The 14,967-nt window shown below is 39.0% G+C and overlaps 1 protein-coding gene across 2 annotated transcripts in view; it reads left to right on the top strand.

Annotated features, from left to right (window-relative positions):
- The window catches only part of TTN (titin), a 269,499-nt gene that overhangs the window by 33,404 nt on the left and 221,128 nt on the right, over positions 1–14,967 (top strand). For both annotated transcript variants that reach the window (XM_054562536.1, XM_054562535.1), the window contains exons 31-43: positions 8–280; positions 399–662; positions 750–1,010; positions 3,102–3,362; positions 3,909–4,172; positions 4,268–4,528; positions 4,650–4,910; positions 5,328–5,588; positions 6,326–6,467; positions 6,557–6,722; positions 7,857–8,088; positions 9,647–9,931; positions 10,169–10,294. In XM_054562536.1, the coding sequence (XP_054418511.1) occupies positions 8–280; positions 399–662; positions 750–1,010; positions 3,102–3,362; positions 3,909–4,172; positions 4,268–4,528; positions 4,650–4,910; positions 5,328–5,588; positions 6,326–6,467; positions 6,557–6,722; positions 7,857–8,088; positions 9,647–9,931; positions 10,169–10,294 (3,057 nt within the window). The remainder of the gene's footprint in view (positions 1–7; positions 281–398; positions 663–749; positions 1,011–3,101; positions 3,363–3,908; positions 4,173–4,267; positions 4,529–4,649; positions 4,911–5,327; positions 5,589–6,325; positions 6,468–6,556; positions 6,723–7,856; positions 8,089–9,646; positions 9,932–10,168; positions 10,295–14,967) is intronic.

Here is a 14,967-nt window from a genome sequence, read left to right as displayed (position 1 = left end):
TTCACAGCCCGCCCCATTGCTATCCTACAAGGACTTAGTGATCAGAAAGTCTGTGAAGGTGACATTGTTCAGCTTGAAGTTAAAGTCTCCTTAGAAAATGTGGAAGGCGTCTGGATGAAAGATGGCCAGGAAGTGCAGCCCAGTGATAGGGTTCACATTGTGATAGACAAACAGTCACACATGCTGCTCATTGAAGACATGACTAAAGAGGATGCTGGAAATTACTCCTTCACCATTCCAGCCCTTGGAATGTCAACCACTGGGCGTGTCTCTGTCTATAGTGAGTGCAACTTATGTAGTTTTATGTGTGCATTGTCAAGTGAGATACAGAACTTTAAAGAACAAACATTTAAAACAACTCATATTCATAAGTATTGTATTTCTGTGTGTCTCTGTAGGTGTTGAAGTGATAGCACCTCTAAAGGATGTTAATGTGCTTGAGGGTACCAAGGCTATTCTCGAATGTAAGGTCTCTGTCCCTGATGTGACTTCTGTTAAATGGTATTTAAATGATGAACAAATCAAGACTGATGATCGCATACAAGCCATTGTCAAAGGAACGAAGCAACGACTAGTGATAAATCGGACTCATGCTTCAGATGAAGGGCCTTACACACTGATGGTTGGCAAAGTTGAAACCAGCTGTAATCTCTCTGTAGAAAGTAAGGATTCTTCCACTTAGTATTATTTTAAGCATTCTATGTTCCCCATGTAATAATAACCAAGTGATTGTCTTATCTTTTCCCCAGAAATAAAAATTATAAGGGGTCTTCAGGACCTTACCTGTACAGAGACCCAAAATGTGGTCCTTGAGGTTGAGCTGTCCCATTCAGGAATTGATGTCTTGTGGAATTTTAAGGACAAGGAACTCAAACCCAGTTCTAAATATAAAATTGAAGCTCATGGAAAAATATATAAGTTGACAGTTCTAAATATGATGAAAGATGATGAAGGAGAATATACATTTTATGCTGGAGAAAATATGACATCTGGAAAACTTACTGTGGCAGGTTGGTACATTTATCATTTAATCTGAATTCTTACGTGGGACAGATGTTTTAACATAAGAAGTTGTTGCCCATTTCCTGCCAAATTCCCATCAGTTTCTTACTTCCATACCTATGCTTATGCTGTTCTCAAAGCCAACAGTATGCTCAACACTGTCACATCCACCTTAAATTCCAAATGTTCTTCCAGGCAGACCTGCCTCAAATGCTTTCTCTTCTGTGAAGCCTTCCTTAATCTCCCCATCTGTGTAAGATCTCACTCCTCCAACCTCAGGATTATGTTATATGTGCTGCTTTCATGCTCCTTGTTTTATTCCTCATTGTTCTCCTTCCACCAGGGTGTAAACTCCCCAAATCTGGAATTGCTTCTTTTTCCCCTTTGTGTACTCCCATATATTGAATATGGAAGATAATCAATAGATGTTTGCTGAATTGAGCTTTATTTAAACGTTCCTACTTCAAGATGTATTTTTAAAACCATTTTTGCTTCTATACTTCTGTTTCTTTTGTTCCCTTCATACTTTTTAATGAACCCAGTGAATATTTTAAAAATATAACTCAATGTATCTGTGTATCTCTTTCTTATGACATGAAGCAGACTATTTTCATTCAGCAGAAATCCTTAGCTTTAAAATGAAGAATCAAAAGTATAAGCCAGTTGTGAGGAAGAACCTAGAAGTCATCATTAATTTTTTTGGTTCATTACAGTTTAAGTGTTGAGGAGTTGGGATATCACATTGAGATTAAATTGTGCTGTCCATAACATCTGATGTAAAATTTTCTTAGAGATTTGACTATGAGAAAAACTGAAACAAAATTTCAGATCCCGGACTTTGATATGTTTAATATAAACTCTATGTTTTTAAATGTATTATAATTATCTACAATATGCAGTATAGCAACATGCAATACAGGTGTGTAACCTAGGAGAAAGAGGCTACACCTTATAGCCCAAGTGTGTAGGAGGCTGTACCACCTGGGTTTGTGTGCGTGCACTCTGTAATGTTCACACAACAAAATCACCTAAAGATGTAACCCTCGGATCTTATACCCATCGCTTAGTGATGCATGACTGTATATTGTGTCATTGAATTTTGCCAAGAGAGTAAAACTTGTGTTCTCACTCCCCCCCCAAAAAAGTAAATATGTGAGGCAATAGGTGTGTTAATTAACTCAGCTGTGAGACTCCTTCACAATGTATGCATTTATATCAAATCATCATGTTGTACACTTTAAATATGCACAATTTTGTCAGCTATGCCTCAATAAAGCCGAAAACAAGAGTAAGAAGAAAATGATTAATTTTGAGTATTAAGTTTTTAGTTCAATGTTAATATAATTTAATGAATTATAATAAATTATTATTTAAAAATAAATAAATGTGTGGATACAGGAAAAAACTGAGTCCTTATGTGATTTCACATAGTATTTTTAAACTACCTACCATAGCCAAATATTGCTAGGAACTCAGGGCACAAAAATGAATAAAGCATGATATTTTTTCTCAATTTCTCAAGGAATTCACAGTTTAGAGAGGGACAGCTACGTCTGCCACTAACTAGCTGAAGGAGTAATGATTTCTGCCAGTGGATGATGGCACTGGAGGCAACGGGAGGAAAAATCCATAGAAGAGATGACATTTGTCACAACAGTGATTTTTAGTATATAGGAATTCCTAATCTTAGAGAAATACTGATGACTTGGACATTTTGTTCAGTGACTTTTTTCCCAATCAAATATCAGATATATTCCCAGGAAGTAATCCTTGGAAAGGCTAGGCAGAATGCTTCCGAGGAAGGAGGAATTGCCTTAGGGGCCCTCCATGTGGTATGCTGCCCACTGCGCTCCTCAGAATTCCATATTAACGTGACAATTGCTTTCCCTTTGCAAAGCCTTGCTGATTCAAGTGTTTTCCTTAGAATTCAGGTTTCTATGATACCTTTTTAATATGGGTTAAAATAATTTTATCAGGCATTTCATGATGTTCAAATTCATGTTTGAAAATTTGATATTTTAAATTTGATAAGTCCAAAGATTTGTTTATTGTACAAATAGTTTTAAAGGACTCACACGTGTACTTCTCATGTTCCAAAGGGGGAGCCATCTCCAAGCCACTCACAGACCAGACTGTAGCTGAATCTCAGGCTGCAGTGTTTGAGTGTGAAGTCGCCAACCCCGATTCTGAAGGTGAATGGTTGAAGGATGGCAAGCACTTACCGCGAAGTAATGACATCAAAATTGAATCTGATGGCCGCAAAAGGAGACTTATCATTGCTGCCAGCAAGTTAGATGACATCGGAGAATACACCTACAAAGTGGCCACCTCTAAAACATCCGCTAAACTCAAAGTTGAAGGTCAGGGATATGTAATAACACAATTATCCATTTCAAATCACATTACATTCTTGGTAGTTACCATTATAAAAGTCATATAGCATAACCATTTTGGATGCCATAAGTCTTTATTCCATAAAATCATTACAGCTCTCTAAGCTTTCTTTCTGAGCTATATGCCACAAGGTACAAAATTGTTTATAGGATGTGTTAATATGAAGAAGCATCTCTTAGGCTCCAGTTCTGGGGAACAGCTAAATTAGATGTTCTCATTCTCCATTCCTCTTTCACTCTTCTCCAGTCAATATATTAAGCTGCTAGTACATGGTTCAGCAAATTTCCATCCATTCAAGTGTAGACAAAAACATTGCACAATGTATATTTCAAACTGGATCCCAGTTTCCCTAAATAATCTCAAGGTGTCTTTTAAAACAGAGATACTGCATAACTGCAATGTTTTTGATAAGCATTCATTTGCAAGATGACCAGGTAATGATCTTATTTAGGACTTCTTTTATTTGATGTTATCATCCTTATTTTCTAAACCAATCATAAATTTGTCCTCAGCTGTCAAAATCAAGAAGACTCTGAAGAACCTCACAGTGACAGAGACACAGGACGCTGTTTTCACTGTTGAGCTAACACACCCTGACGTAAAAGGTGTTGAGTGGATCAAGAATGGGGTTTTGCTGAAATCCAATGACAAGTATGACATCTCAGTCAAAGGAACAGTTTATTCTCTGAGAATTAAAAACTGTGCCCTTGTCGATGAGTCTGTTTATGGCTTCAAACTTGGAAGGCTAGGAGCCAGTGCCAGATTGCACGTTGAGAGTAAGTGCACGACTTAGAACCACTTTACAAGTTGCCAATTCATGGTCATTATCAAGCTAACCATTTCACTGAATCACTTCCACTCTCCTCATTAGCCGTCAAGATCATTAAAAAACCAAAAGATGTGACTGCCTTGGAAAATGCCACCGTTTCCTTTGAAGTCAGTGTTTCCCATGACACGGTTCCTGTCAAATGGTTCCACAAGAATGTGGAGATCAAGCCGAGTGACAAACACAGACTGGTCTCAGAAAGGAAGGTGCACAAACTGATGCTGCAGCACATTGCCCCCTCAGATGCTGGGGAGTACACAGCTGTGGTGGGACAGCTGGAATGCAAGGCCAAACTCTTTGTGGAGAGTAAGTATTAAGCCTCACCTACAGCAGTTCCCCAGTTGATTACCATGTCTTCATTTGTTTGGTTCATCTACTTTTAAAATAAAATGTATTAACCGAGGTGCATTGTGATTTTTTTCCCAAGCACTACATATTACAAAAACCATGAAAAGCATCGAGGTGCCTGAAACCAAAACGGCCTCCTTTGAGTGCGAGGTGTCCCACTTCAATGTCCCTTCCATGTGGCTGAAGAACGGTGTGGAGATTGAGATGAGTGAAAAGTTCAAGATAGTCGTGCAGGGAAAACTCCACCAGCTGATCATCATGAACACCAGCACAGAGGATGCGGCAGAATACACATTTGTCTGTGGCAATGACCAAGTCAGCGCCACCCTGAAAGTGACCCGTAAGTTAAATAATAAAAAGGCATATCCAGTAGATTCATTGTTATTTCATATGCTACACGTTTCCTTCTTGACCATTTAGTCCACTGAAAAATCCTTGATTGAAAGAGTACTGAGAGTTCACACTGAGTTAGGCAGTAGTATCTCTACCTAGATGAGATTTTCCAATTACGGTCATGTTGAAAGGCTATCTATAAAGGCACCCCAGTGTCTGTTGCTTGGAATTGCTGTTTCTCTGTTAGTTGACATTGTCGTGTAGAGAGAGGGGTACCTGGAAGGCATCGTTGCTCCTATCTCTGAATTTGTAATCACCTCAACAGAAATACTAAACACCTTTCAGGTTTTCATTCGGCACCTGTTATGACCCACATCATGTTGACACAAAGTCTCCTTGGGTGTCTCTCCTTCCCCTTTTGCAGCAATCATGATTACATCCATGCTGAAGGACATCAATGCCGAAGAAAAAGATACCATTACCTTTGAGGTGACAGTGAACCATGAAGGCATCTCTTACAAATGGTTAAAGAATGGTGTGGAAATCAAGTCAACTGATAGGTGCCAGATGAGAACCAAAAAGCTCACACACTCACTGAACATCAGGAACGTTCACTTTGGAGACGCTGCTGAGTACACCTTTGTGGCTGGCAAAGCTACATCGACAGCCACCCTTTATGTGGAAGGTATGGCTCCATAAATGTCCATAAAAATAATGTCAAACACACTATGTAAAACATTAATTAGTGCATAAGTTGATGAATGGATAAATAAAATGCGGCATATCCCTGTTATGGAATATTATTCAGAAATAAGAAAGAAGTACTTATACATGCTATGGCATGAATGAACCCTAAAAACTCTATGCCGAGTGGAAAACCCAGTCACTTGTCCTGACCAGTGTGGCTCAGTTGGTGGGGTAGCATCCCTCAAAGCTAAAGGTCACCAGTTTGATTCCCTGTCAGGACACATACCTGTGCTGTGGGTTCACAGGTTCAGTCCCCAGCTGGGGCACATGCGAGACGCATCAGTGTTTCTCCCTTCCCTCCCTTCCCCTCTCTCTAAAAATAAATAAATAAAAGCTTTAAAAAAGAAAAGAAAAGAAAAAGCCAACCACAAAGGATTACATTTTGTATGATTCTATTTATATGAAATCCTCGGAATACACATATTTATACAGACATAAGTTGGCATGAGACCGAGGAGAACCAGTGAGAGGGCTGCAGGGGTGCTGGGCACGGGGTTCATAGATTCTTTCTAGGGTAACGACCGCATTCCAAATCAGTTGTAGTGATGGTTGCACAACTCCGAATACACTAAAAGCCACTGAATTGTATACTTAAATGGGCAAATTTTATAGTATGTGAGTTATATCTTAAGAAAGCTCTGATAAAGATTAATTTTTTTGCCTGCTATTTTCCAGCCCGTCATATAGAATTCAGGAAACACATTAAGGACATTAAGGTTCTCGAGAAGAAGCGAGCCATGTTTGAATGCGAAGTTTCTGAGCCCGACATCACTGTGCAGTGGATGAAGGACGGCCAAGAGCTGCAGATTGTGGACAGGTCAGCTGTTTCGTCTTGCCACGTTCCAGGAATTCACAATTTCCTTTGAGTCATCATATGTTAAACTTCAATTTCTATTTCATCCATAGAATAAAGATACAGAAGGAGAAATACGTCCACCGCCTTTTGATTCCATCCACCCGGATGTCTGATGCTGGGCAGTACACAGTGGTGGCCGGAGGCAACTTGTCCACTGCTAACCTCTTTGTAGAGGGCAGAGATGTTCGCATCCGAAGTATTAAAAAGGAGGTCCAGGTAGAGTATACAGGCCAAATTGTGGGAGATATCATCAATAGTCCATAATTTATAATTTCATATTTTAATTATTAACTTCTAAATTGTCTAACTACAGTCTTCTAAAGAATTAAGTCAACTGATCCTCACTGGCTTAGATTCTCAGGCTGGCATTAATTTAGTCACAGTGTCCCCTCACTTAGGGAATAAGTGTGTCCTTAGCAGCTGTGAAAATTCTTTAATTAACATAGCTGTAGAAACTACGCCATCTAATGCAATGAATGGCTACTTGCCAAACAGCAGCAACCAGAAAAAAACCCTAAAATTTAAATTGTGATGTTTACACATCAACTAGAATTAAGGTAATTTAGGACAAGGCAGCATTTTCTTGGAAGCTGCCTATTAGGGAGAGGCAGGTGTATAGGGACTTGGCTGGGAACACTGAGTGCGGGGTCGAAGAGGAAGGCCAGTTTGACTGCAATTGGATTCCTAGCAAGGATGCTGACCTAACTCCTTTGCTACCTATGACATGTGGAGAGTTTGTCCTCATAGGTGCCAGTCTTCTCACATGATGTAATGGAGGTAACGTGTAAAGAGAAGGAATCATTTGAGTTTAGTTTCATCATGTTCCTTATCCAAGAAGAACAAGGGATCTCAGGCCTCAGGCCATAGTGGAGAAGCCTTCAGTGAGGGCTCAGACCACCTGGATATGCCCTCCACCCCTTATTGTCCAATTCTGAACCTTGAGTTCCTCACTTTTAAAATGGTTCTTACATAGTCTACACAGTCATTATTTATATCACATGAAATAAAATTGAGTATTAACTTAAAATAGCTTTGTAAGCCATAAAAAGGCCAGAGATGTACAATGTCATTATTTGTTATTATTAATTAACAAGCAAACATTTAAGGATAAAACCATAGCTTCTTTAAGCGACATCCTCAGCGCAGGTGTAAGCCTGATTCTCTACAAAAGAAGTTTGGGAACCATTGGCCCAAGGATAGGTGGGAAAAATTAGAATGTGCTATAACTAATCAAGTTATTATATCATAACATATAGGTTTTACCTGCTCTTCAAATGAGCGCTTTTAAGAACAGGTTAACTGAAAGGAAACCAGGGCTTCAATTTCCTTTTTATGTTGCTTCATCAAAAGGTTATTGAGAAACAACGTGCTGTCGTTGAGTTTGAGGTCAATGAAGACGATGTGGATGCCCACTGGTATAAAGATGGCATTGAAATCAATTTCCAAATTCAAGAACGACACCAATACGTTGTAGAGAGAAGAATCCACCGAATGTTTATCTCTGAGACGAGGCTCAGTGATGCCGGTGAATACACCTTTGTGGCAGGAAGGAACAGGAGTTCTGTCACTCTCTATGTCAATGGTAGGTGGAGATTTTAACAGGTTTTGTGGATCCATCTGGAATAACTCTCCCCTTTACATTATTAAAGCTCTGGGTAGTTTCTGGGTAATTTCTAAAGAGCCTATGGTATTTACTTGGTTACATCTATATTTATTTTCACATTATATTTATGGGAAAGGGATGGCAGCAGTTAAAATTACTGTTAGATGTCATTTCCAAAAAGTACCTGATGGCTAGATTTGTATTTATTGGTCAACACTATTGAACATACACTGCATGTCAGTTATAATATACCCCAAATGGGTTTCTAGATACAGCATTCAGCTCTTCCAGTTTTCTGCCCTTGCCCCTAACTGCTTGCATACTAACAACACTGCTAAACAATAGGAGCATTTCCAGACTCTAGTCTGCAGTTCCTGGGAGAACCCTGAGGTCCCCTTTGAGACTACAGGGGGCCTAGAGAGCAGCAGGCAGTGTGGAAAGAGGCTCTCTGCCCCAGGCTCTAGGACTAGAGGCTCTTAATTTTAAGGGGAATTCCACATGCTACCAACCCTAAGACAAATGCCATTAAGCCATGCACTTTACTCATTAGAAACCTCGAAGCTGAATTTGAGGCTGGCCTAGACCTGAGCCTAACCTAGAAACACAGAGAAAATGGAACTTCCATCGCTATCCTTCCTTATCTTGGGCTATATCTTCCTGAACAAATACCCGTGAGGCAGATGGAGGGACACTAGAAGTAATCTCAAGGGTCGCAAAAATGAACCATATTGCCAACATTCCCTCAGTCTCTAAGAGACCAAATAGCCATGGTATCCAGTTATTATTATTTCTGTAGTAGTGGGGAAACTGAGGCACAAAGAAGGAAAAGCCTTTTCTATGGCAGTCTCAGAAACCAGGCTCACAGAAGTCATTTTTCCTCATTTCTCGGTTCCATGAATTACCCAGTTCCTGTTACTCATTACAACACTAAGAAAATGCTTTCCTTAGCATGACAGAAAAGCTGATTTTTTTAAAAAAAATCTACCTAATTACACTTAACTAGATCTGAAACAACATTCATTCATTCTTTCATTCTTTAACAGATACACTTCCCTGACACCTGTATGTAAAGAAATGACTATGACATATACACAAATATTTGCAAAAGCAAACAAACCTGAATGGGATGAGCCACCTTACCACGTGTTTTGCCCCAATGACTTTTAAAAATAAATAGCATGTAGAAGTTGTTCTTTAATTCTTTAGAGTACTAGCCATTGCTATGCCCCAACCCAGACCCTAACAAGAAACAGGGGTACTCATGCTATGTTGAGAAACACAGCACTCTCTGCCCCAGTGCAAAATATCCAAACTATCTTTCTAAAGCTATTCCCTCTGCTTAAGCACAAAATTCCAAATGTTTTCTTTTCCCTCTCAGCACAAAGAATGTAATATTCTGAGCCAAGTAAAGATATCTCAATTACAAAGTTTTATTTCCAGGGGGTAACCACCTGGCAACAAATTAACATAGAGTTTCACTGGGCTTTCCCGTGTTTTTGCATTTGTTCACAAGCTATTTGTTTTCATTTTCCCTCAGCTCCAGAACCACCCCAAGTTCTGCAGGAGCTCCAGCCTGTTACCGTGCAATCTGGCAAGCCCGCCCGCTTCTGTGCCGTGATATCTGGCAGGCCGCAGCCCAAAATTTCCTGGTACAAAGAAGAGCAGCTGCTTTCCACTGGCTTCAAGTGCAAGTTTCTCCACGATGGGCAAGAGTACACGCTTTTGCTAATTGAAGCCTTCCCAGAGGACGCAGCTGTCTATACCTGTGAAGCCAAGAATGATTATGGAGTTGCCACAACCTCGGCTTCACTCTCGGTGGAAGGTAAGAATGAACATCTTGCTCCTTCTCAGCTTCTACTAAAACCTAAGAAACCAGTTTGTGCAGTCTCCTGGTGCATTTAAAAATACAATTTGGGGCTTATAAAAGTAGACTGCTATGCAACTTGGAAGTGTTAAGAGGGCTGCACTGAGACAGGTTAAGGATAACCGGCATGCTCCGTTCAGTGAAGTCCACGGGGTGACTCGGCTGCGATCAACCCTGTGGTCCCTTTTTCTTTAGTTCCGGAGGTTGTGTCTCCTGATCAAGAAATGCCAGTTTACCCTCCTGCCATCATCACCCCACTTCAGGACACTGTCACTTCTGAGGGACGGCCAGCTCGGTTCCAGTGCAGAGTTTCTGGGACAGGTAGGTTTATAAGCAACAGCATCATTGCTAATATTTACAAAGAATGATGTAGGGGGCAAGTTTTTATATCTTTTTCTTTATCACAAACATCTTTCATGCATAATTTAAGGTTTGATGGGACTCTTACAGAAGACTTACTTAAATTATTCAATTAAAAATTGGATGGTGTTTTCCAATACTGGACTGTACACCTAAAAGTGTTTAAGGTGGTAAATTTTGTGAGGGGGATGATGTGTTTTTTTTACCACAATAAAAAAAAGAATTTGATCAGTGTTTTCCAATATTTTAAATTTCGAAAAAATTTCATGTTTTCTTTATGATTATAGTCGCACTTTTGTTATCTCTTTAAAATATAGTAGAAACTACAATTATTATTAGATTAATTATAATAGCACTTAGAAAAGATTCAAAAGAAGGGTCTATTTATATGTAAGACATTATTAAGTCTCTGGACAATGTTTGTGTGAGAGGGTACACTATCTTGTGATGGTCAAAAGGAGAGGTTTTATGCTCAGAGAGGTTGGATTTGAATCGTGTCTCCACTGTGTGACCTTAGGCAAACATATTATTTCTCTGATTCTCTTTCCTTTGTGAATAATATGAAAATAATATTGCATTCAATCTTAGAATGTACATTTCATGAAGACAGGGATTCTGTCTTAAAACCTAGAACCTGGTGGCTGAAAGCAGTAGCTAATAAAGGAAATTCCATAAGGACAGGTGGATCTGTGTCCTACAATAGCTCTGTACATAATACATACCCAATAAGTAATCATTGATTGTACAAATTAACAATTGTTGAATGATTGATACCAATCACTGAAGACTGTTACCAAAATTACATTAGATAACCCAAGTCAGCGCTTAGCACAGTACTCACCATAGAGTAATCTCTCAATTGCTTAGGATTTTTAACTGGAGCATGCTACCCAAATATGGCCAACCCCTTCCCCACCCCAGAAGTTTGACCTTGATAGAATAAGACAAAATGTTTGGAGCCATTTCAAGCCAATTATGAATGTAGACTGACCTCAGAGGGGGGCAAAATAAATCAACTTAATCCAAAATGAAAATCACTCCCTTTTTTACTTGGCTTTTGTACACCACCACCAGAGGAAAATTCTCTGAGGCATCTCATAGCACTCCTAGTAAGTTATAATGTTTTGTTTATTATGCATCTTCCATTAGTTTATGACCCAGTATTACATTGCCGAAAGCCATTTTCCTAAACAAGTTAGCATTTCAACTGGGCAACTCTGTCCTAATGATTTCCTTCTCTGGGATGAAGATGCTAATCCAGAAACCAAATGGACTTGTTTGTTTTTATGAGCATAATTAAAGAATATAATGTATGCAAAGCACGTATAGACATGGCTGGCTAGTGACTAGTGCCCAATACATTAAGTTTATTATAGCCATAGACAGGAATTATATAAACATAAAATTCTGGTATTGTGTGACTTATGTGGACAAATACCATAGCCTTTGTCACTTCAAGGCATAGTATTAGAGAAATACTATCAAGAAATGAGGACTAATTTGATAATATTCTATTAACATAATAAAGAAAAATACATTTTAATATCAAATTTGCTAAAGCCACACTAAATAATTTATCCATTCATTGAATTTTTAGAAAAAAAACTTCAAATAAACATACATATATGTGGATTGTCCAAGCTAGTAAACCATCTTAACAACATTTGTGTGGTGCTATTTACTTTATAAATCGTATTATAGCTTTGCCTTTAAGGTGTTGCAAAAATGTATTTGAAGTCCTCTATGAGACTCCAATTGGGGTAGAAAGAGAAAGAAATGTCTTTTCTACAATGATTGATGTCTTTAAATGTTTCAATAGGGTTTATCAATTCATGAGATTATTAACTCTCTACATATGGTAATATTTATACACATATACAGGTTTTAGCACTTTCTTGAAAACATTTTTATATGAGAAAAATTAAATTTATTAAATAAAATGCCATTTTTAAAAACTTACCCCATTACGTAGTTTCATGTCCCCAGGACTGAAAATATTTATGCAACTTCCTCTAGCCAGGTATAGCTTTAAGAAATTTAATGAAGCCCTGACTTCTATAAATTGGAAAAAAATACGGGGCATCAGAAGACTCAGTCGCGTATTTTGGAGAACTCAACATTTGCTGAAGTTTGGAACATGGTCCTGAGCAATTTGGTGATGCTTTCAAGAACAGTAAAAATGTTGTCTATTGAAGGTCTCTGGTGCCACCTACTGGTAGAAGAGCAATTTGGAAAAGTAGAACTTTAAATTTTGTGTTGGCGAGTGTTTCTTCTCCAGATGAGTCAGGATCACTGGGAGGCTTACAGAGTGACAGCTAGCTAAGCAAAGTGATCAATAATTTTTGTAGCAATGATGGATGCCCATTTTTCATTTAAGCATCTATTCAGTTTTATTCTACCAACAGCTGTGTTCCTGCTATTGAGACATTATGCTAGATATTAGGAATGCCAAGACCCTGCTCTTGCCTTCACAGAGCTTAATGTGAAGGTTATAAATGCTGTAACATCCCATGTACTCAGTGCTCTGTGTCTGGGAGACAGTCGAGAAGGATGCATGGACTGAGCATTAAAGAATCAATAGTATCATTGAATACGCAATGGTGTTCCAGGCAGAGAACCACATCCATAAAGTCACTTCGTGTGCTGGAAATGACAAGTGGTTTCAGTACAGCTGGAAAGTGATGTAATGAGTGGGCAAGAAGGCTAGGGCCAGACACTAAAGTGTCTGGTAGTCCCTGCTTAGGATTTTAGATTTTATATTGTTTACATTGAGGGGCCTGGGAAGGATTTCTAAGCCCCTGGGTACTTGATCAGGTTTGCTTCTTAGAAACAGCACTGTGATAGTAAAAGGAGGAATGGAGAGAGTTGAGGGAGGCTGGAGGTGAGGGACTGGGGGAGAGGCCATCCCTGTAGGCTTGGAGAGTGTTGACAAGGCCCACCACCAGGGAGTCGGGGGTAAAAAGGGGTAAAGAGTAAAATGCACAAGACTGAGGAACCAAATACAATGGACTGGTGAGGGCGAGGAGCAGGGGCAGTGGGATGGTCTCCAAGAAGCCACAAGAGGCCAATGACCAACACAGGTAGAGGCAGCCCAGCCAGAAGCACCTAGTCCATTGCCAAGAGAGGTCTTACTTTTTAGCTTGTTTACTGTTGGCAATTCATGCCAGTTCTACTGTTCCATTCAGTTCACCAAAGGAAGAAGTTGTAAGAAGAAGTGGAGGATCTCAAAGGGTGCAAACCAAACTCTTCATCCTTCCATTTCCATGGGTGATTCAACAAACTAGATACTTGTAGAATGGTGGCACCTGGCCCTGTCTTTGGCATGTTATTTAAGGCACTGCTGATGCCTTCCAAGATATGATGTTAGACATTCTTGCTTTAGTGACTGACTTGTGGCAGTGGTTTATAAAGTCCTTTTAGAGGTTTGTGCCACTTAATTCACACACTGATTTTGTGCAATGAATAGCCTGTGAACTATTATGAATCTCATTTTACAAGTGAGAAGGCTGGTCCAGGGAGGTTAAATGACACGTCTAAGATCACACAGCTGGTAAACTGTAGTGTCAGGATTCCATATTCTACCTTTTCCTGATGTCTGAAGAAGTGAAAAGATGCCTTTCTTTAAAAGGAGAACCTGTAGTTTATAACCATCATGGGAAGGAGGGGAACTTTCATAAACCAACATTTGTGCTCTATCCAAACAAATGTGAGACGATTAGACTATTTGAATATCCCCATGGCTGGTACTGAGATAAGGAAGTTATATAGTGACCATACTCCAAAAACAAGATGGCTTTGATTTTGGCTTTTGAAACAAGTAACTAAATTCAAATCCACTCTTGACTTACAGCGTTATTGTTTTAATGGAAGTACATATTTTTTAAGTGCTCATCACCTTAACGACATAATACTGTTATTTTATCTCTGCTTTTTGGATTTTTATTTTATTTTTTTATCATTTTAGGATGGTTTAATTCCTTGTGTGGAAATAGTTCATTTTATTATTATTTATTATTGCTGCTACCTTGGCAAACACCAAATATATCTAAGATGCCCCAATTCCATGACTCTTTCTTTCCAATTACAAATTATTTTCAATTTGAAAAGTATTTTTCTGTGGTGCTGAGAGCTTTCACTCTTTGCTCATTCAAAATAAAGAACAATACAGGTTTTTTCCCTTCAGCCCATTTAGGACTCTGTGGGATGTTGCCCTTTTCTGCGCGCTCTGGTTGATCTTTCTGCAGGCCGGAAGTGTAGCTTTTTTTCACTTCTGGCCTCAGTAGGCAGCCGCAACCTTGATCCAACTCTCCGTGCTGCCTGTTTCCCAGGACTGTCTCGTTCTCCAGGGAAACTGACTAGGTCAGCGTCTTTTCCCTGCTTCCGCAGCATGGCATGTGAATGGTTATTAAAAGAATATAACTAAAATTGTAAATTTTTAAAAGTTTCAACCAGTCTATATGCTGAATTTTTCTAGAATCTTGTTTCCTTTAAGATGAAAAGAAATCATTAAAGAGCAGATGTGGCATGCCTAAAAGAAAAATATAATGTTATGAAGATAAATGTGAAATGAAGGTACCAGGATAATCAATATTGTGTTTGCAGGTAAACTTAAAAGAGCCACCTGTTTCTGTGAT

Source organism: Pteronotus mesoamericanus, unplaced genomic scaffold (genome assembly GCF_021234165.1).
Source record: "Pteronotus mesoamericanus isolate MK-2021 breed Mesoamerican mustached bat unplaced genomic scaffold, CSHL_Meso_final scaffold_651, whole genome shotgun sequence".
NCBI classification, from domain to species: domain Eukaryota; kingdom Metazoa; phylum Chordata; class Mammalia; order Chiroptera; family Mormoopidae; genus Pteronotus; species Pteronotus mesoamericanus.
This window is presented reverse-complemented; position numbering and strand designations above follow the sequence as displayed.